Genomic DNA, 22,740 nt, shown 5'->3' on the forward strand with positions numbered 1-22,740 from the left:
TGAGACATACAAGATTTTAATCTGATCTACACGCCCTGCATGCTCTGAGGTATGCACAAACTCCTCTTGGGGAAAAAAGCAAAAAAAAAGCACACACCTCAGCTTCCAAACAATAAAGAAGCGTGAAATTACTAAGGGCTTTCATTAATGTGCAAGCACTCATCTATGATCATGCATCAACTGCCAAGAATTCGCTTCTTATCTCCTCCCACTGTGCTTCACTTCACTGCTTTGCTCCCTGGCTAACACGTCAACGCTTCTGCTGAGCGCTGATTGATTAGCTGAGCAGACTTAGGACCTGCTCCACACTTCTACAGGCCTGTAGTTTTAATCTGGAACTCATCACCCACCGTACGCCGCCACCTTGATGAGGAAGGCCTGAAGGCCAGAGGAGATCATCTCACTGAGCAGATCAGCTTGCTCACGGCGCCACAAATACGCCAGAGGCTGGAGCTGCAACCTGGAGCACCTGCATCACGACAGAAACAGAAAACAACAGAGAAACAAACAAAGAGAGAGAGACAGAGAGAGAGAGAGAGAGAGAGAGAGAGAGAGAGAGAGAAAACAACAACAACAAAGAATAATCAGTGGAGACAGGACGGCGGAGACAGAAAAGTGAGCTGTATTCAGGGAGGAACCTATGACAAACTAAACTACTTCAAAGGCGATTAGCACTTTTTCTTCACCCGGGCAGTGCGCCACTGCCATGCTCATGTAGCACAAACACGGACGCCCCCTGAATGGCAGCGAGGCCTGAGTGAGAGTTAAGAGTGCAATTAGAACAACACAGCCGCCCTCATGGCGTCCTTCCTCTCAGGAATGGAGACAGGTTAGGTAACCTGAGCTCACAGCTACAGAGCCGTCTGTTTACCCCGAGGAAGTAAGCGCAGAAACAATAGCTGACTGACAGAACTATGAGCTGATACAGAGAAAAAGAGAAAGACAGAGAGAGAGAGAGAGAGAGAGAGAGAGAGAGAGAGAGAGAGAGAGAGAGAGAGAGAGCACAATGATAGGTCTTGCTATGTTGTGAGTGGAAGGTAAAGCTAGGAGTCGTGTATGTTGAGACTAATTTCCATGCAGTGGTGATTCTCTCATCAGATTTCACATGCAGAGTAATTTGCTTAATTCGCTAATGTGAGTCCACATGATGCTGCAGGTTCACGAGTGAAAAGGATGAAATAAGATGCGGTTTACTTACACGTTTTCCACCCGAACTCTCTGGTAGTCAGACAGAATGGCTCCAACTGATACAGCTTCAACACCTTCCTTTTCCTGAGCAACAAACACACAAAGATAAATACTGCATATTTAAAGGAGACATACGTGGTAGCAGTTGTAACTCTACTGTTCGGCAGTCGCTGAGATCCAGAGGAACCGATGACAGTTAGTCATGCAATTGAGATATTTTTCATGATTGATTGCAGATAGAATCATAGACAATCATTTAAAACTTAATGCACAATCACCAGAGAATTCTATTTGTCTATCTGTTAAAGCCAAAAAAGCAAGCAGTAAAAGGTTATGAGAAAAGATACTGTATAGAATCCAAGGTTTGAAGAATGTGAGGATTTTACAGTATCTGCTATATTAAACGTATAGAGTTATTCCACATCTATCAAGAAATAACTGTTTATAGGCAAGACAAAGGTTGTTATAAAGACGTACGTTATAACAGAACATCAGATCACATTCAGACATGTTATTTCTGATCATGAAGGAACATATGTGAAACCTTTACACATAAATGTCATGTTGATATAATTTCACTTTCAATTCACTTCATTTCAAAATTTCACTTTTATTTCTTTTTATTTCTTCCTAAATGGTTCATTTAAAAAGAAAAGGTTTTGTACTTAACAACAATCAAACTAATCCCAAGCTACAGTTTCATTACTCCCAGTTTATGGAACACAAAGGCAAACTGTGGAGCTACTGCTAATGTGCAAAGATATTTAAATGCATGACAATAATAAATCTGTTAAGTAAAATTAATACTGTTAAAATTATGAATTCCGATAATGACTGCAGCATTCACAAGCTATAGACACTGGACCGGCTGTCAATCACAAAAGCAGGAAGTATGACATCAAAAGCAGACAGTAGCAATAGAGGTAAAGCAATATTTATTCTCCTTCCTTTGCACAATGATACCCGGTTTTAAAGCAGAGATAACAGAGCTCAATAGCAGGTCTCTTCCTCTGTCAGATAGGCAGGGGGGATGTTTATATATGGAAGGGGTAACAGGGTTTTCCTGACTCCGTTCACGTCCCCTGCAGGGTGGGGAGACTTGGCCTACGTCCTGTCCTGTCCTTATCAACAGTCTCAAAGAAGCACTGACCCTCGGCAGTAAGCCGGCCCTCTGCCCTGCTCAAACTAACCGCTACACACCGGCAATGCAAGAGGCATCATCTGAGCAGTGCCCAACTTCCCCAAATACCCTTTCCCTTTGTATAGCCTGTGACGTACAACTCAGCTCTCTACTCCTGTACACAGCTGGAGCTTGGAGGATTTAAACCATAGAGACAGCAGCTGCATTCCTATAGAAGCCTAGACTCTGTGCTAGTGCGCAATTAGCATTTCCACAATGATTAAACGTTTTATTCGAGCCGGACCATAAATTCTGAGCCACCACACACTCCGGTGGGACGATGAGATTTCCACCGAGCGCTGAGATGAGTTCATTTTCAGCTGCAAAAAGAGAACAGTTTACAGGCACATCGAGTCACACACAGACACACACACACAAACACATGCACACACACACACACACACACACACACACACCACACACATACATACACATACACATACACATACACACACACATACACACACACACACACACACACACACACACACACACACACACACACACACACACACACACACACACACACACACACACACGCACACACACACACCACCCTGCAGCTTCATTAGGACATTACATGTGCTGTAATTAGAATGGGGGGCAGCCCCACGCGCAGGGATGCACAAGTTGGCAGTAAATTACCTTGTAGCCATTATCAATTAATGGTGCTTAAGATAACCCTCCCCTCTCCCTGTGGTCCTTCCTGCAATTTTTCTCTGCCTGATAAACATGCTGATTAAAAAGAGCAACGTGTAAACCTTTGATACTTTTTTAAATGAAATCCATGCCCTGCCCGAGGCTGACGCTTGCCTTCCACACAAACACGCCAGCTAATCAGATAAAGAATATATATGTACGCCTGTGTATGTGTGTGTCAGGGACATGGAGACATTACAGCCTCGGGACTGGCTGAAACATGGGCGAGTGAAAGCATGGCGAGATCCATGCCGGCATGCACTCGCTCTCTCGTTTACACACGTGCACTCTTACAGTCCACATAGGCAGTATTTTAAACCTGGAAAAAATAAAAGAGTACCGTGTAACTAACGCTGATGACTTGGGTGTGTATTCATCTATTTTAAAGCTTTTCATAACAACAGAGTGTAAAATTTACAAGTCAGGGACAGGCAGGAGTGAACAGTGCTAAACTGTTATATATAATAAAAGAGCACTTCTGGGTTAAGCAGTGGATTTGGGACACAGCAATCTGTAACCGTACTGTAAGACAGCAAGGTTACGACTCTTATAGTTATACTGACGTATTCCAGTGGGAACGTAGCAATGATTTATTTCAGACTCACGATGGATGGAACGTTAACATCTTTAACCAAAAAAAAAAATAATAATACATTTCATTTCCTTCCTGTACACAGTTCAAATGATGAAACTCTACTGTATACTGGCATACAGTCAAAAGTGATTAAAAAGCAAAACTTTCCCACCGAGACCAAAAAAAGCTTTACAGGGAATGCAGATGAGTCCGAGTTAAGGACTAGCAATCACAACTGCCACGAACACACAAACACCATGTGTCCTGTGAGTTTTCAGATATTCACTAGAAACTGGATATGAATAGAAACTGAATATCGCTCGATAACAATAGCGCTACTCTGCGTGCTCCTGAAACGTTCTCACACCCCTTTCTTTCCACTCTTGAATTTGGAGACCTAGACCATTTATAAACAAACCAGAGTATGATGGAGCTCGAGCAAGAGGTTATTTTTGGAGACCTCTTTGTTTTCATCTCGTCCGAATCATCGCTGTGAGACTGACAAGAATGAAGGAGGCTAGGGTTACTTATTTTACCATAAGGCACACAATCTCAGCCACTTAAATTTCACAAATTTTATACATACTTTCTCAACCGTTATGGAGGAAAGACGGAGAAACTGCGGAGCAGGAGCGTAAATCAGCCAGGATTGATACTGCAGAAGTGTTCTCTGTATTCATTGCACTGTTCGAACATAAACTTTGATTTCCTACAGTTGGAAATCTCTATCGACCTATATTATTTTTGACAGTAGAAGTTCTACAGAAGAAGAAAAAAGAAAGAAAAAATGATGTCAGACTCCTAAAAGCTATTACAGCATCTAATCACAGTGTTTAAATTTAGTTCTGGCCAGTGCATCGTTTCTTTCCCCCTCTCCCTATATTACCATAACGCAGCACAGCTACTCTATAATGAAGTGGCAGGAAATAGCACTGTAAAGCAAGCCATCCTTTAATCTTCCGTCCTCTCTTCTCTCCGGCTCATTTTTCAAGCTTTGGGCAGGAGAAGCAGAAATGAAGCATTGCAGCTGGGAGCAGCGGAGCTCCGAGGCCCAGAGCCCTGTCAATGAAGCTCCTTAGCCCCTAACACTCATTAACACGACTCGCTAATTGTCAAATTCATTAAATCAAAGCCCCAAACGTCTTTCATAAAAATGAACGCACTGAGCTGGATGATAAAGATGTTAAGTGATTAAAGCTTGCACGTGTTCCAAAAAGAGAAATAATTACCCAAAGCAATGAGGGAAAAGTGACAATTTACACGCAGGCCAATTTGTTGCACAGGATTTATAGGCTATACAAGCCAACGTGGGAGCAGCACATTTTTACCCCGACTTGTTAAACTAAAACTATTCAAGTAATAAAATGATTATTTTACACAATGTTTCAATCATAGATGTTTATTACACCTATTTAGACAATTCAGGAATAAACGATCCTTAGACTCCTCGTTTTAAATTGAATTTAATTTCGATAAACTTCTAATAAATATGTCTAAATATTTTTTTATTTAAATACTCAATATAAACACAATTTACACTTAAGAACAAGGAACTTAATGCTGTAACGCACTTTAAACACTGATATCTAATGTCAGCCATTCACATAATGTTATCTAAAGCCTGAAGCCAAACTAGAAGATTTATAGCATCCTGGCCTGAATATATCAGAGACTCCATATATGATGGCAGATTTCAGAGAATTTTTGTCCTGGGTTTGTCCTTCAGTCATCAAACGCACTGCACTACAAGATTTATCCAGAATTAAAATATCATACATCACATAGCACACAGAGAACAACAACAGTGGACAAATCAACACTTTCGCTCGCCAAGATCACAATTATTATTGAATGTTACTGAATGAATCACCACTATTGAAGGCATTTTGAATCAGGAGGTAAAAGTGTGAGTCCGGTTCGAAGGGATTAAGATCAAGATTCGATTTTCCACGCTCCATATCACCAGATAATCTAGAAGATTTCAATTAAGACTGGGCTAAAATTGGGTCACCTTTTACGACTGGCCTCAAAATGGTCCTCATAAAATTCAATCATATTTGGGGTCCATTTCTTGCCTATTTGAACAACTTCAAGCATGGAATCACCGCCTGTACTTCACTCTTTACAGCCTGACCATGCATACAGAGTTATACACGTATTGTTTCCCCCTGGCAGCTTCCTCCACCCAAGCCCTTAATTTTCTTTTTAATGTATTTATTTATTTATCCTTTTTTTTTAAATTATTTGATTATATTATTTTAATTTGCTGCTTCTTTTAGGTTATGTGTATATGTTTTTGTTATGTCTCATCTATGTTGTTGCAAAATTAATAAAATAACAAATAAATAAATAAATAAAATAAAATAAATAAATAAATAAATAAATAAATAAATAAATAAATAAATAAATAAATAAATAAATAAATAAATAAAAACTTTCTGATTATCTGAAAGTAGCCCAGACATAACAACTTAAGCCAAACTAACCATGCTTTTTAAAAAATAAATAAATAAATGAGCTGCACAACCTCACTTATCTAGATCAAACTGGTTCGTAAGAGAACTTACAAAATTTTCTATTCATGAAAATCTGGTAAATTTAGAAAAGTGATCATATCCAACTCATGCTTCTGAGCGAGTTCATTTACACCCAAGATGACTAATTAATATAAACCTCTACTGACCGGCTTCAAATACTATTATATGAAACGAGTGACTGCACTTTTAGATACAGTTTAAATAGCTCATGTATTTCTATTACACACACAAATGTAATGTTTTTATAATTAAAATTCTCTATTCAACTCTCTAAACTCTCTATTCTCTATTAAACATATTAACTAGAAAAATATTACATTTTACGACCATAAATTTAGACAATTGTTTAAATAATTAAGAAAAAAAATTTATATATATAATATTTGCATAGACGCTAATCAAAGAAAATCAGTTTTTCAAAAAACTTTGTACATACAGTAGAAATGTTTTAGTTCACGCAACTTTACACCAGGGTTCGTCAATTAAAAAGAATAATGAATATTAACAACATGCAAAAAATCTAATCATTGTAATAATAATATTGATCCATAAATGTTATACTTTTCAGACAGTCCTTCTCTACAACATGATCATTCAGGAATTAACAGTAGGACTGAATCTACCATTTCTAAATCTATTCTATCACAGCCGATTCAGTGTAATCAAATATCGAATCGTTGTTTTATAAAATTATAATCGTATCTTGTGGAAATCTGTAGATTGTCATGTACACTCAGCCAGGCTTAAGCTCCACACAGCATCCTGTTAATGCTGTTACACACACTGGCCCTTTCACTGAGCATGACTAGGCAGGAAGAAGCAGGAAATTAATTAAAGTGCCTTGAATGACAGTATGCTCAAGGGCACACAAGACCATCATGCTCTTACCGTGCCTCACACACACACACACACACACACACACACACACACACACACACACACACACACACACACACACACACACACACACATATTAACCCCACCCTCTTCTGTATCCAGTGCATCCATCAATGAATGAGCAGGCGAGACATGGTTTTAATGGGTCCTTCCATTATATTAGCTCAGGCCGTGTCTGTAATGGGATTGGTTCCCTGCGTGCATTGCACTGCCTGGATAGAAGGACCTCTGTGACAATACAAGTAAGGTCAAGCAAATTGTGTTTCATAAAATTTCCCAAACACCTTCAGGGCCTGACATACACACACACACACACACACACACACACACACACACACACACACACACACACTCCTAATACAGCACTGCTGTCTGAGGTACACAGAGAGCCATTGTTGGACGCATGAGGACCCTCTTGTTTCAATGACCTTTACTTAACAGGACTGAATCCTCCCATGACAAGGTGACACACTACAGCATGAAGTACACAAACTGAGAATCATGGGTCAGTGTTCAGGGTCAAAGACCAACTATGAACGACTTTTAGTAAAGATCCTACAGTTAAAAAGTCACACTAGTATTCTACTGGTCTACACCAGTCAGTATTACCCCAAGCGTGTGGCAGACAAGGACAAAATCCAGCGCTTTTACCACAGGCTTTACAATAATACATTTCAAACCTGTAAGTAATTGTGCACTCCTTATGTAAGCACCTAATAAATTAGTAAAGTAGCCTTGAAATTTTACGGATCCCTGGTGGGGCCGTTGCTTGTCTGCCTCATTAAGCACTTATTTTAAAATGACATTGAATGAGTGTGTACAGTTTGTACAGGAACGGTGGCAGGCACACCCAAGCAAAGCCATGCATGTCAACTATTCTAGTGAGATTAAACACACACATTTTTCAGTGTGCATACTTTTTCAGCTCATCATGAAATTATTGCTTATGTTTTGCAAGACAATGCTAACGTGAGCCTGACACATCCGTACAGCATTATGAAGAATATTAAATTGAATGTCTTTTTTTCCTTCTGAATCGCAAACTGTATTTAATTGGGCATATAAAACCTACCCAAAAATATTGGGACCAAAGGAAATCTCCAAATCTCCATCAGTGAACAGGTACAAGATAAACTTTATGTTAAAACAATTTAAAACTGAAATTAGGGATGATGATGGCTTCCCTATTCAGTCTGATTCCTCTCAAGGTTCCTAATGTCGTCTCAGGGAATTTTTCCTCATCATCGTCACCTCTGGCTTGCTCATTAAGGGATAAGTTTAAAATGTAGAATTTTTTCCTAAATTTTTGCTATATACCTGTGAGGCAGTTTTGTGACACTGTCTGTCTTAAAAAGTGATGATTTAATCAATTTTTCATGATGAATTCGATCATCACAGTCATTCAGTGAATCTAAGGGATATATGTAAGAATTTTAATTTCTTGATCCATCCCTCTTTTGCTTTAACGGCAGTGTGCACTCCAGCTGGCACGGACTTCACAAGTTTGTGTAAACCCCGATGATCCATGTTAGCTCAAATCCGTTAGAGTGCCGTGTGAAAACGTGCTTCAGTGGAAGAGATGAAACCCAAGGAAAATCTGACCTATTTTTCCCCTAAATGTTAATGACAAAGTTATATTCTTCCATTTAACGAACAACACAAAGTGTAGAATTTTGACTATGGAAGAAAGAAGATACTAAACATTTCTTTGTCTTGGTTTTATTTTTTTTTAATTGTAAAACCTTTGATCCAGAAAAACTTACACATTTATTTATTTTTAAATAAGTAAGTAAATAAGTAATAAAAATTATTATTATTTTTTTTTACGTGTGTCCTCAGACCGCAGTCTAAGAAATGGGAGTAAAGAATGGTAAAGAGAGAGAGAGAGAGAAAAAAAAGGTTACATGACAATTTGAGGACGTCCAGATGGGTCTAAGCTGAAAAGTTACAACTGTAAGCATTTAAACAGAAATAAATATGAAACTTTGGATATAATATTTTATTATGATTGTCATAATCTTAAGGTCATATTATATGCATGTGTAATGTTATGTTCACTCTTATATCTAATGTTATGTCTGTCTGTCTGTCTGTCTGTCTGTGGCTGTAAAAAAAATTTAATTGAAACGCTACAGTATGATTTTATTAAACCAGTTGCTGAGATTTTGTCACTTAGCCTTAAAATAAGAAAAACTATTTCCAATTTCATAAGAAATTAGAAGATTAAATTTCACATATATAATGATTTACACTGAGTAAACTATTACATTTTTTTTTTTTTTTGCTTTCTCAACTACAAAATGACTTGAAATGGCCACTACAACATATCACACCTTTAATTCTTGTTATTTCACTACATTAAGATGTTCTTTTCCTGGTGAAGTCTCTGTACACGTCCTCTGTGATGCGAACGTCTCAGATTAAAGTCACGATTACACAAGCCAGGCAGGTTCAGTGTGTTGGAATGTGATATACAGCAATAGCTTACACTGACCATTGTGTTCTAGCCATAACAGTTTACTTTGTGGTCGCGCGAGCCACAAAACAATGATGACCTCTCTGAGAAAGTTACAGCACTGTGGGAGGAACAGAGGAACCTTTCAACACCTTACATTCGCAAAACTGTTGCTTTCCTCCCTTTTTTTTCTGTTTTTAGAAATGAAGACATGTGAGCTGAGAGGTCTGAGGTCTCCTAGCCTGCAGTGCACACATGAGGCTAGCCGTGATTCATTTACACTGACAGAGCCGTTTTCACAGACAGGCTCGAGCATAAATATGCCATGCTGCACAGCTGGAAAATGTAGAAATTCATCAGGGTTAAAAAGTGGAGAGATTAACGTTTCATGAGTTTCCTCTTAAATGTATATTATTACGTAAACACGGGGCAGACGTGAGGTGGGTTGAACCTGCGCATGGCCAAAGCAAGCACAAAGCCAGGGTTTCACCGTGCTCTCATAGCTGAGGGAAGAAAAAAAAAAGAATTTCCAGACTAACCTGCATGGAAAAGGAAAAGTGTGAGCTGAGGGAATGGAGTTATATAGCAACTAATGCTTTCATAGTTCAGAAGTGAGAAGAGGAGGATATCTGGACTCGCAGTGCTTCTCTATTAAATGTTAACTGTCGTCTGATATCATCTCCTCCGAAAAAACAAACCGATCACCCCTTGTCCTGACATGACTTAAACCAAAGTCATAAACACGTAGGAACTGGCATGTATCCTTCTCACACATCGGAAGAATATGAAAATGAATCCATCTCTGTCTGAAAACTCACCACAACAATACTGCTCGACTTTGGCCTGGCCAAATGCTTTCCTGATTAATACTCATCACTCATTATACCAAAGGGGAAAAAAAAACAGCACAAAGATTCATCTTCGGAATCCCTGTCAACAGCTCCGGCGGCTCAGAAGTCTTCCTCCCCCTTTCTCTTCTTAAGCAGACAGAAAAAAAAAGCAAGGCCTCAGGTTTGACACACTGTCCAGACTCCAGACTCTGTTTTTGTAAGGCTGCTTATGGCTTCAGCAGCAGGAGGGTTAGGGTCTGCCACAGAGATTTCTCTCAGGGAATGCTTTCCTAAACAAAACATTGAAAGTCATCAGTGTGTTTTTTTTTTATTTATTCGTCAGAAGAAGTTGGTGGGAGCTGATTGAAAGCTATCACTCACACTTTATGTGAGGGGGAAAAAAGAGCAGTTCGAGCCAAGAACTAATGAAGGAAGCGAGCGTCTGTGTGATCTGAAGCTCTCGGAGCTTCACAGACTCTTTATTTCTGCCTTAGTAAAACTATGCTGTTGTTGGACGGGCTCCAGGTCTGAGCGTTTTATTGGTAAGCCCACATTCCCGCAAAGGCTGCTCTTGCTATGTGCACTCAAACTTGTTTATCTCTGTTTAATAATTACACAGAACGCCAGATTTATTTTTTCTAAAGTGAAGAGAGTCTCAGGGCATTTTCTATTAACTCGAAATTCACCAATAATTCAGAAAGTCTTTCAGATTACTTTATCCCGACTTCCACATTTCCTCTGGATATTGATTGTAGCGTATCAGCCTGAAAGCTGCAGTGGCTCAATCACAATCTTCTAATGGTGCAAAAAAAAAAGAGTCTAAACCTGGGTTAGAGATCTGATGCAAATAACTCCAAGCTACGTCTACGGCTCATCTTAATAGCCGAGCTCAACTGATAAAAAAAAGGGCAAAAAAAAGCAGAATCTGTTTCAACAGTGTTCGAGCTGCGTTGGCTGCTCATGCCCTCAGCAAACCGAGATAAGGCCTATCTCTCTCCATCATCACTAAACAAGATTGAGCAGAAAAATACAAATTACAAAGGCTGTAGGCAAAGCTCTTTATCTGCTGTTTGGTGGAGTTTGATCATGGCTGAGGAAATAGCTGTGTGTGTTGAACAGATCCTGTCCCACCACTTCCACTTGGGCATGAAACAATGCGAGTGGCTACTATCTGAGCCACGCCACTATCCTTCCGCATGTGGAAAACAAGCAGAAACCTCACCCAGTCCTAACACCACAGAAACTGCTCTGTCTGTTGAAACATGATAAATTCAGAAAACAACAGCATGCGCAGGAGCTGATAGGTATAAAGGCATGTTCATCTTGTGGGAGGATCTGTGCTTTACCCTGCTTCACAGGCTGCACGATTTACACACGTCCATTCATTCATTTATTTAATTTCATCACCTGATGGATCGATACGGTTAATTTTATTCCATAACAGCTTGTTTTGGTTTCCAGTGCATCCTGAGTTCAGCAGAATTTCAGCAATAATGTGACAGTAATCACAAAGAGCTTTGATTTAGATTTTTTCTCCACACCAGCACGCAGCACACGGGACACCTCGGTGCAGGCGTACAATCGATCAGCGTGGCTCAACAGCTCGCTGGCCTGCGGCCTCACAGCGGGAGAGCTCCACCAGCGCCAGCCTTCTGAAGGCTCCGGATAAAAGTTAGCCCCTAGCGCCGAGGCCCAGACACGAACAGACGAGCAAAAGGAGGAAAAACAAAAGCGTGTTTTGGGCCGGCCTGATGGACCCTGCTCTCAGGAGGCCCCGTGCTCGTCTGATGATGTCGATAATGGAGGCCGCTTGGGCCCAGGAGTGCACTTAAACACCAGGATTAGCTCGGCCAAAACGCCTGTGTTTTTAATACACGCCGACGGAAGGAAGTGTTCGGCTACAAAGCGACGGAGCGCTGCTCTTCTGTGGCTTTTCATGACAGGTCAGATGGTGGAGGAGGAAGAGGAAGACACCGGTACATCCTGGCTCTGGAAATCAAATACCAAGATAATTTTTTTTCTAAAAAAGAAATATGGGCAAGAGAGGGACATGAATTTTCTAGAATGTCTAGTAGTAGGAGTCTAACCCAGATTTATAGAAGTCAAAATTGAGACCAAGTCATTAATTCATGTTTTACATACAAGAGAGCAAGCACACTAAACCGCACAGAAACCACAGAGTTCCAGGCTTTTTTATATAATTAAATAACTAAAAATGCTGGAGCTGACAAGCAGTAAGTTTCACTACATATTTTGTAACTACTTTTGTAACTAAACTTGTTGTATGGTCTTGAAGTGACATAACCTTAGCAAAAAAAAAAAATTTAAAAATCCTTTACCCTTTATTGGCAAACCACAAAAACTGATGCTATTATATTTCTTTATCCCACCATATTATTTGTAGCCTTGCTTAAATCCCTGGATGTGCAAGAGGGTGAAATGTTCAACCTGATTAAAGTCCTCTAAGAGTTTCCAGCACCAGCATGTGATGTAGCAAGTTAAAGAAGTAAGCGATGCTAACAAATCATATGACAGAGGACCTCTACCTACAGATCAGTAGGTAAACCTACTGACCTCCGACCTACAGATATGTGCACAGGCATGAGAAAGTGACATAAGCACAGGGTTTGAGATGTCCACATGTAAAGTTTTGAAGATCCTGTAGCCTCATTCAAGTTGTCTTTTAATCGATGTCAAGATGTAAAAACATTATTTGCTCTTAACGTATCGATATCACTGCTTCACAAAAGAAAGTAAACATGAAGGAGTTAAAACTAATTAAGAACCCTGAGTGTTAAACACCATCTTCTTATTTCCGTTCTTGTATCTTAGAGAGTTTTTAATCCTTTTACGAGGACCGGCCACTGATTTATTAGACACGCACTTAAAGTAAGGAGTACATCAATCTTTGGCATATCCCTGAAATCAGCACGCACATAAAGAAATGAAAGATCTCTCCACTGATAAAACTGTTATCTCTCTGTCTAAAAGCTAGGTTCAGAGATCAGGCTCGTCAGTGCACGGCCCGGCTACGTCGTGTCTCTCAGATTACACACATCAAAAGCCTGAGAGCCACCAAGAGGAGGGACGAGAGCAAGGCCACATTGTCACCACACGATTAACATCACTGCTGAAAAAAATGCTCCCCCCATCCCCAGCCACCCCCATTAACAATACTGCCAAAGAAAATGATACCTTCTTTTGATTTCTGAAAAGGCCAAGCAATTCTTTAGGAAAAAGGGGGTGAAAAAAGAGCAACGCTGCATGAAGTGTGGGTCAGACGCAGCTATAGGTGGCACTGTTGCATCACAGTTCACGCAAGATCTCCTCACACACTTCACCAAGCGAAGGGGTGTTTCAGTACACCACCTAAAAATATTCTTTCATCTATGTTCAAGTGTCATTTCCCCAAAAGATTTTAATAACATCTAATTATTTCAAACTGCTAGGATGGATCTTTCAAAATATCACACTTCCCAAACAGAACACATTTTTGATGCTAAAACTGCTCTTTTCCTGGGAGAGTGATTCAACAGTTAATTATCGTAGAGGCTGTTTTTTTTTCTTCTTCTTCTTTCATTCCATCCACCACAAATCAAACCCGAACTCGCGAACGCTGAGTGAAAAACATCTTGAAATGCAGCACACAGGCAAACATAGTGGGTACGAACTCACTGATGTTAAACGAGCATATAGAAAACTTATAAAGTAACTCATTTGTACATGCAAAAAATTATTTTCAGTAGTTCATCTAACCGTCTTATTTTGATTACTTTGGGATGAAAGGAGAGGGTGATATAATCCAGTCTCACACCTTAAATTCAAATTCTAATTCAAATTTATTTGTCGAGCGCTTTTAATAATTGACATTGTCTCAAAGCAGATTTACAGAACATAAACGTAGAACAGAAGGTTCATATAAAGATTGAAATAATACAAAAATTCAAGATTAATATTAGACATATTTAAATGTGTTTGTATTTATCCCCAATGAGCAAGCCTGAGGCGACTGAGGCGACTGTGGCGAGGAAAAACTCCCTTAGATGGAAGAGGGAGAAACCTTGAGAGGAACCAGACACAAATGGGAACCTCATCCTCATTTGAGTGACACCGGAGGGTGTGATTATAAATATACAGTCTGACAATTGTTGTAATGATGAGGAGTTTGTTGTCTTTAAGGGCCACGTGTAGTTTTCATCACCTCTTAGTATGACCGAATAATTCATGAAGCACATGAAGTCCAACTGGAGCTGGTAAACCTTACTAACAGTGAAGCAAAACCCAAGGACAAGAAAGTGAGACTGCTCTTGTAGCATACAGCAATGTGAGTGATAGAACTGATATATCTCGCTATGACAAACACGATAATAACAATTTCCTATTTTCTTTCCTTCAACTATTTGTCTTGAAATAAAAATCCTAAACAGAACGGGTGACCAGAGACTCAGGCAGCGGTGTGTGCTGTTCCTCTAAACACGGACAGAACAAATAGTGTTTATTATTATATGCAAGACGAAGTCCACTGATCATCCAAAGTATGGTAAAAAGTATAAAGACGGCAGGTTGAATGGCTCTCGGTGGCCTAACAACGACGACAACAACAGCAGCAATAACCTGTGGGACATCCAGTAATGAGACAGCTTAGAAGCACGCTTGAAGAATACTACGGTGGCCCACGCTGACCAAAATAATGCAGAACTCAGCAAAAACAGCAACGGTGAAGAGGAAATACCTTTTGTGGATTGTTAAAGCAAGAACAGCCTGTAAAGGAAAAAAGAAAGATGCGGGCCTGAGGCAGATTCATAAGCTCTGCCCTCTGCGTTGTGGTCATGTCCAATGAGAGAGTGACGGTGAACAAGCAAGTTTGAACAGAGACGTACAGAAAGAGCATTTCCCTTTCCTGTTTACGTCTTGTCAGTCCGTCTATCCCCCTATTCCAAAATAACAAGCAGTAAAAATTTGATGGTGCTCAGGTTCAAGGCGTATTAAAGGCACAGAATGATCTGCAGTGTCCAGTGCAGGTAGGAGACGATGTTCACTCTGTCAGGAAAAGAGCTCTGATTAACTCTCTCATGGCAGAGAGAGAAAGAAGCATGATGACGTGAACAAAGGCAAGAGACCTGACTGACATCTCGTAACACAAGCTGGTCATTTTATATTAGAGCCTTTAAAATGAATACTGCACATGAAATATACTTCTGTTTCCAAAATGTCTTCCACAGATTTGCTACTCAGTTTACAGATTAGGTTTCTATATTGTTTTTACTTAAATCGTTCTCACGGCTGGATCGCGACACTGTCACAAGGTTGCGACGGACATGTAATTACACGCATAGCACCAGGTGTGTTCATCATGAACGGGAGAGATGACTTCATGTGTGCTTACATAGTAATGGAATGAATCTTTAACAGAGCATATTGTAAATAAAGGTACATTTTGTAATATATGTATGGAGGCCTTTGAGATATCATGTGCATTTCACATCAAATTGCACATCAGTCTACAGTCCATACAACAGCAAATGCACAGTGGCCTCCATAATCCTTTAATGTTACAACTAGGGCTCCTCCTATGCGCTGACGGCCCAGCAAAACTAGGAATTAGGGGAGAATAGCCTTGATATGAGAGGTGACCCAAAACCTGATGGTGCTCTAGAATTCATTGTGGAGCTGGGAAAAACTTGCAGATAGTCAGCCATCGCTGTGACACCCCCTTAACTGATCTGGGTTGTATGGCAGAGTGGTCAAATGGAAGCCTCTGCTTAGTGCAAGACAGATAAAAGCCTGCTTGGAATTTGCAAACAAGCAGCTAAAGGACAGATACTCTGGTCTGGTGAAACAAAGACTGAACTGTTTGGCCTCAAATCCAAGAATCATGTCTGAATGAAACCCAGCACTGCTCATCACCTGTGCAATACCATCCCTTCAGTGAAGCATAGTGCTGGTAGCATCGAGCTGTGGGGATGGGGATAGCGCTTTCAGCAGCAAGAATTGGGCACTGGCCAGGGTAGAAGAAAAGCTGAACGCAGCAAAATACAGAGATATCCTTCTTTTTGCAGAGCACTCAGGACCTCAGACTGGGCTGACAGGATAATGACCATAAGCACAAAGCCAAAACAATGTAAGAGTGGATTAGGGACAGTTCTGTGAATGGCTTTTAGATGCCAAGTCAGAGCAAGGATTTCATATCTGGGAATACTTGAAAATAGCTATACACCAAAAACCAAAAGTCCCCATCCAACCTGACAGAACCTGAGAGGATCTGTAGAGAACGGCAGAAAATCCACAAATACAGGTGTCCAAAGCCTGTTGCATCATATGCAAAAAGAGCTGAGGCTGTTATCACTGCCAACAGAGCTTTAACTAAGTACTGAGTTAGGAGTCCGAACGTAAATATATATATATTTTTTAACACATACATAAATCGTGCATTACAAGAAACTACTGTCAACAACTTTTAGTTTTGGATCCTGGAATATTAATGCAAATGAAATTAAATAATGAAGTAAAAACAGATCTTGGCCTTAGACTCAGATTGCTGGGCTATACACAGATGTTTTCAATTTGTCGATATTAACTGCTAAATGAAACCGAATCGAAAGTTACATTCATGCAGCTGATATAAAACCATATTCATTAGATTGTCCTGGGAGGCAGACTCTGTAAGTCACCACAGCTGAAGACTCAAATCAAATGGCCGGTCTTGTGTAACTACAATCACAACGTTCACAACTTAGGACAAAAACGCTTGTCGTGCCTCAGCATGCCTTTAGCACATGAGTAACCTGAAACCTGCCTTATTGTAACTTGCATGTACTTGGCGGGGTTGTCTTTTAAACCAAAACAAAAACTTATTGCCATAAAGAATAGGACTTTATAGATACACACTATATTTAGTACTATTATATAATATATATATATATATATATATATATATATATATATATATATACACACTATATATGAATGTATGTGTGTGTAATAAATAAAAATATCTACAAGTATATACACATTATAGCTATTATTAGGTGTAATATTATACATTTATTAGCTACACCTGCATCAGCCAATCACGTGTCAACACTACAATGCATAAAGTCATGCAGATACAGGGTATGAAGACGTAACTCAAGAAGTTAACGTTCACATCAAACATTAGATTAGAATGGGGCAAAAAATGTGATCTGAGTGTCTATGGCATAGTTGTGAGTTCCAAATAAGTTGTTTGGATAGTTGATCCCCTTTCATTTTCACACAAAACATCCAGCACATTTTACATACTATGATACAAACAAACAACATGGAAGATAGAAACACTTTTGGTTGATGAGAGTGGTCAGAGGTGACAGGAAGGATACGGTAAAACATTCAAAAAAACACTCTTTTCAACCGTGGTGATCAGGAAAGCATCACAGAACACGCAACACGTTAAACCTTGAGGCAGATGTGCTACAGCAGTCGGGTTCTGCTCCTGTCAGCCAAGACCAGGACTCTGAGGCTACAGTAGGCTACAGGCTCTGCTAAACTAGACAGAAGATTGGAAAAAGACCAGGTGATATTTCAATTTTAGAAGTTCTAATTGCAAACAAAATCATTTTTATCCCCCTGTGACCTCAATCCCACAGTCTGGGAGCACTTGCAGATCCTGTTTTTTTAATTATCAGTAACAAATACTGTAATGTGAGAGTCAAAGTGAAGTATTAAGATCCATGAGCAACAAGCAATAAAAATACAAAAGGAGGCTCTTGGGAGATGAGACAAAAACAAAGATCAAACCACTGGAAGAAAAAAATCAACGGATATTTTTTGTTTATGTGCTACACAACAGCAAGGTTAAGTTACGTGGCAAAGTGAATATATTTCTATAAAACTTCACCTTTTCATAATGCATACAATTCACAATTAAAATAAAATTGTGATGCCATATTATAAAAAAGATATATAATATTGTTCCAAAAAAAAGAAAGGTATTTGGTGGGAAGGTGAAACATTTGATATAAAAAAAGAGAACTGAGCAGATGAAAGCAGCTTGTTACAGATGAAAAAAATAAATTCTCTTTATATAGAAAGAAAGGGAAGAATCAGTGCAAATCACTAAACCTTTATTCTATGATGAAACATATCTATCCTGATGGGCATGATCTCTTCCAGGAAGACCCTGTCTCCAACCATAAGGCTCATGGAATAGTTTTATTAGTATAAAAGTGATGTATATTGTATTGTTACAGTACGGCTTCACAACCGGATTTTGGATCAGCTTGTTAAACAGAACTCTCCACCACCATTCCCAAAACACAGACATGATGAGAGAAATGATGAGCTGGAAGCTTGGTGTTTGTTCCTTAAACACAGTTCCATCCACGTCTACAGTAAATGAAGCTGTTCTGGCAGTTTGTAGAGGCCTGACACCTTACTGACACACTTGTGGTGGTTTTTACTTTAATTTGTCATGCATGACTTCATACGGCTCCTTATCACTTCACTGTGGCTTCCTCGTTTTACTTTCCTCTTTTAAAACTTTCTCATAGAAGGTCATTTCCTGTATTATAATAATAACAACAACAACAACAACAATAATAATAAGGTTAAGGCTCTTTTTTGTTGATTGGGGAATTGGTGTTCAACCCATAGCATGGCCAAGCTGCCACTGTTGGGCCCTTGAGCAAGGCCCTTAACCCTCCGTGCTCCAGGGGCACTGTATTATAGCTGAACCTGTGCTCTGACCCCAAACTCCAAAGATGGGATATGTGAAGAAAGAATTTCACTGTGTGTAGATGTGACAAAAATAAAGGATTCTTCTTCTTAAATGTATGTTTAATGTACAATAATTACCAGATAAATCTGATTGCCATAAAAATATTAAGCCTTTGGACTGGATTAAACCATTAGGAGAATTTAGGAAATCAAATAAAGCTGTTTTAAGCCCAGTAATCAGATTAATCATTGCATCTAATCCTTGATCTTTTAACTGTTTAAGATATAAGCAGATACTATAGAACATCCTGGAAGGCTGGAAAAAAAGTGTTTTCAACTGTCCAGTTTCCATGAATCTGTGCCTGAATTTGTGCCCATAATAGGCTCAGGTTCCTGTTCTTGGCTGACAGGAGTGGAATCTAATGTTGTCTTCTGCTGTTGTAGCTCATGCACTACAAGGTTTGATGTTTTGTGCATGCAGAGATGCTTTTCTTCTCACCAAGGTTTTCAAGAGTGATCCTTTATTTTTGATTTATTATATCCTTCCTGCAGCCCAAATCAATCTTTTTATCTTGAGGATGGTTCCCCCTTGAGTCTGGTTCCTCTCAAGGTTTCTTCCTTTGCCAATTTAAGGGACTTTTTCCTTGCCACTGCTGCCTGAGTCACCTCAGACTTGCTCATAGGGGGATAAATACATACACATTGTGAACTATATATATATCTAATAATAATCTTGAATTTTTTATTTTGTTAATTCTTTTTCTTTTATTATTTGTTATTTCTTGTATTATTCCTTATGCTCTATGTTTATGTTCTGTAAAGCTGCTTTGAGACAATGTCTATTGTAAAAAGCGCTACACAAATAAACTTGAATTGAATCTCAATTATCAAAATGTCACTCACTCGATGTTTTTTGTTTTTCACACCATTCTGTGTAAACTCTATAGAATGAAAATCAGTAGAGATCAACATGTATCTGAAAAACCCAGTCCAGCCCATCTTGCACCAACAACCATGTCATGGTTAAAGTTAGACTTTTTGACGATTATTTGAAGAGTAACTGAAACTCATGGCCTGTACCTCCATGCTATTATGCACTGTGATGCTGCCACAGGTTTGTCTGATTGTGTAACTGCATAAATGATCGTGATGTGACATAGTGACGTGACATACGGCTAAGTATGGTGAACCATACTCAGAATTCGTTCTCTGCATTTGACCCATCCAAAATGCACACACACAGCAGTGAACACACACACACAGCAGTGGGCAGCCATTTATGCTGCGGCGCCCGGGGAGCAGTTGGGGGGTTCGGTGCCTTGCTCAAGGGCACCTCAGTCGTAGCCGGCCCGAGACTCGAACCCACAACCTTAGGATTACGAGTCAGACTCTGTAATCGTGTGTACAGGTGTTCTTGTTGAAGTGGATGGTGAGTGTTGAGGTTGGATGGTAAGTGTTGAAAGAAATCTGACTGCCTCATGAACACACATGCAGTCACATTACATGTGTGGGTATCTAAACATTCTGATATTTAGGGTTAACAGCTTATTTTGTAGCTGTAAAGATATTCAGTGTCATACAAAACAACTTGATGCATGCAGTGGAAATGAACAAACACACGGATGAAGATAAAACTTTGGAATTGACTTTTGGTGGCTGACTACTTGTTGACGTGTGAATCTGAAATACTTGGGAGTCGCTTGATGCTTGTGGCTGAAAGCCTTAAAGTTCTTCCCCTTGCAAAACACCTTCACAGGGATTACCTTCACAAGCTGAAGTAGCTGGTACAGGTCTTCCACCTCATCAGCATCATTAGGGCTGTATTCTCTGCCCGTGTCCACACTCGAGCCTTCTATGGTCCTCCTGTACAATGGCAGATCCATAGCTTCTGCATACAGCTCAATAGCCTGGTGCCCAACCGTTTGATACATGTAGCTGTCGAGCTCATCTGGGAACCACAGAGTGAGAAGAAAGCCTTATTATTAATATTTTAGCAGCAGTTATTTAATGATATCAGATTTATGATCTTACCTGTGTGAGCTGGTCTGAGGTTGGCCAGAGCTACTATAGTGTGTCCTGCAGAAACACACTGCATCATGTTGTAACAGCTGTCTTTGCCACCACTGTGAATAGCACAAAAGAATGAAATGAATATATTTTGGATTAAATGGCAGGTGATGGTGCATGAATATGTAGCTTCTGTGATACATTTGTAAACACATGCACTTTTATATGTAACTGAACACGTGACAGCTAAAATAATAATGAAAATATAACGAACATATCATCAGACAAAGAGACACCTCGTTACCTTATCAGTGCAACAACTTTCATTTTCATTAATCATTCATTCATTCACACAACATTCAAATAAAGTTAAAAGAGTCTGTCACTGTCAATGTGTTACTACGGAGACACGCCGGTTCACTCAGGCTACATCCTAAACCACTTCCTACTCCCTACTTAGGAACACTATATTCTGCCTACAGCCGCAGGTTATTCTCCCTATGTAAGTGTACTCTATGACCAATAAGAAGACATTTGGGATTTAACCCAATTTGTAAACACGAGCCGACGACGTGAAAGCCGTTTCTTCCGGGAGAAGGAAGGACCCATAAAAGAGAAAAAGGCTGACTTATGGAGTGCCTGTTTAAAAATACAAATTAAACAATCGCAATAACATTTTAGTAAGAATAATATGTGTTGGGAATTGTGACGGTACATAATTGCAATATATGTATTTCTATAAAACAAATGCAAACGAATTCAGAAAGAGAGAGAGAGAAATAAAATCATATAGATAGATAGATAGATAGATAGATAGATAGATAGATAGATAGATAGATAGATAGATAGATAGATAGATAGATAGATAAATGCATGCAAATGGAGAAATTCAAAAAAGTACTCAAACAAATTCATATTAATTTTATTTTTATTTCATTTGAATAACAACAATAATTTAATCGTAAAAGTATTATTTATTATTATTGTTGTTGTTGTTATTATTATCATTATTATTATTATTATTAGTGTTGTTGTAGTGGTGGTGGTGTATTTGCAATATTCTATTTTATTTAATAGATTTAATTGTAATATTTGTAAACAGAATGATGACAGATTTGTTATATTTTTAATGAAGTCAATAAAGCCAATAATCATCCGAGTAACAGTAAGGACTGTAACTGCCTAACTACACAATAATAATAATAATAATAATAATAATAATAATAATAATAATAATAATAATAATGTGTATTATTATTATTGTTGTTGTTGTTGTTGTTGTAATTCTGAAATAAATCTAAATTATTCATATACACCAGATTTAGCAATAGCATATTATGGGGAATGATGCACAGTTTGCAGAGCCTTGTGGAGTTATGGCATGAACGGGCCTATGCGCAGCAGCAGCAGCCGCCGCCTCTCTGGTGCTATTCACACAGGCAGTGTTTTCCTCAGAGGGAATGCTGTGGCTGAGAGGAAAACCTTTGATGCTCCTTTTGCTCTCAGTTGTTGTGCCAGAGCAGAATAATTGCAGTGCCTTCGTGTGCTTTCTTCACCTTGTGCCCCTGAGCAGGCCAAAGGCAACTGATTTTGTCGGAGTGTACAAAATTGAAAAAGACATCTTCACAGTCCTCTGTATTTTTTTCCTTTTCTTAATGTAACCTTCTCTCTTGGTTGTT

At 39.2% G+C, this 22,740-nt stretch overlaps 1 protein-coding gene across 1 annotated transcript in view; it reads right to left on the bottom strand.

Annotated features, from left to right (window-relative positions):
- dph6 (diphthamine biosynthesis 6) overlaps positions 1-21,649 on the bottom strand; it is a 65,145-nt gene extending 43,496 nt beyond the window's left edge. The window contains exons 1-5 of the mRNA XM_027171983.2: positions 21,366-21,649; positions 21,086-21,177; positions 20,818-21,002; positions 1,199-1,272; positions 351-469 (exon numbers count right to left, since the gene is read on the bottom strand). Of these exons, the coding sequence (XP_027027784.1) occupies positions 351-469; positions 1,199-1,272; positions 20,818-21,002; positions 21,086-21,177; positions 21,366-21,394 (499 nt within the window). The 5' untranslated portion in view covers positions 21,395-21,649. The remainder of the gene's footprint in view (positions 1-350; positions 470-1,198; positions 1,273-20,817; positions 21,003-21,085; positions 21,178-21,365) is intronic.
- Positions 21,650-22,740: the final 1,091 nt, after the last annotated feature.

Source organism: Tachysurus fulvidraco, chromosome 12, assembly GCF_022655615.1.
Source record: "Tachysurus fulvidraco isolate hzauxx_2018 chromosome 12, HZAU_PFXX_2.0, whole genome shotgun sequence".
NCBI lineage: Eukaryota > Metazoa > Chordata > Actinopteri > Siluriformes > Bagridae > Tachysurus > Tachysurus fulvidraco.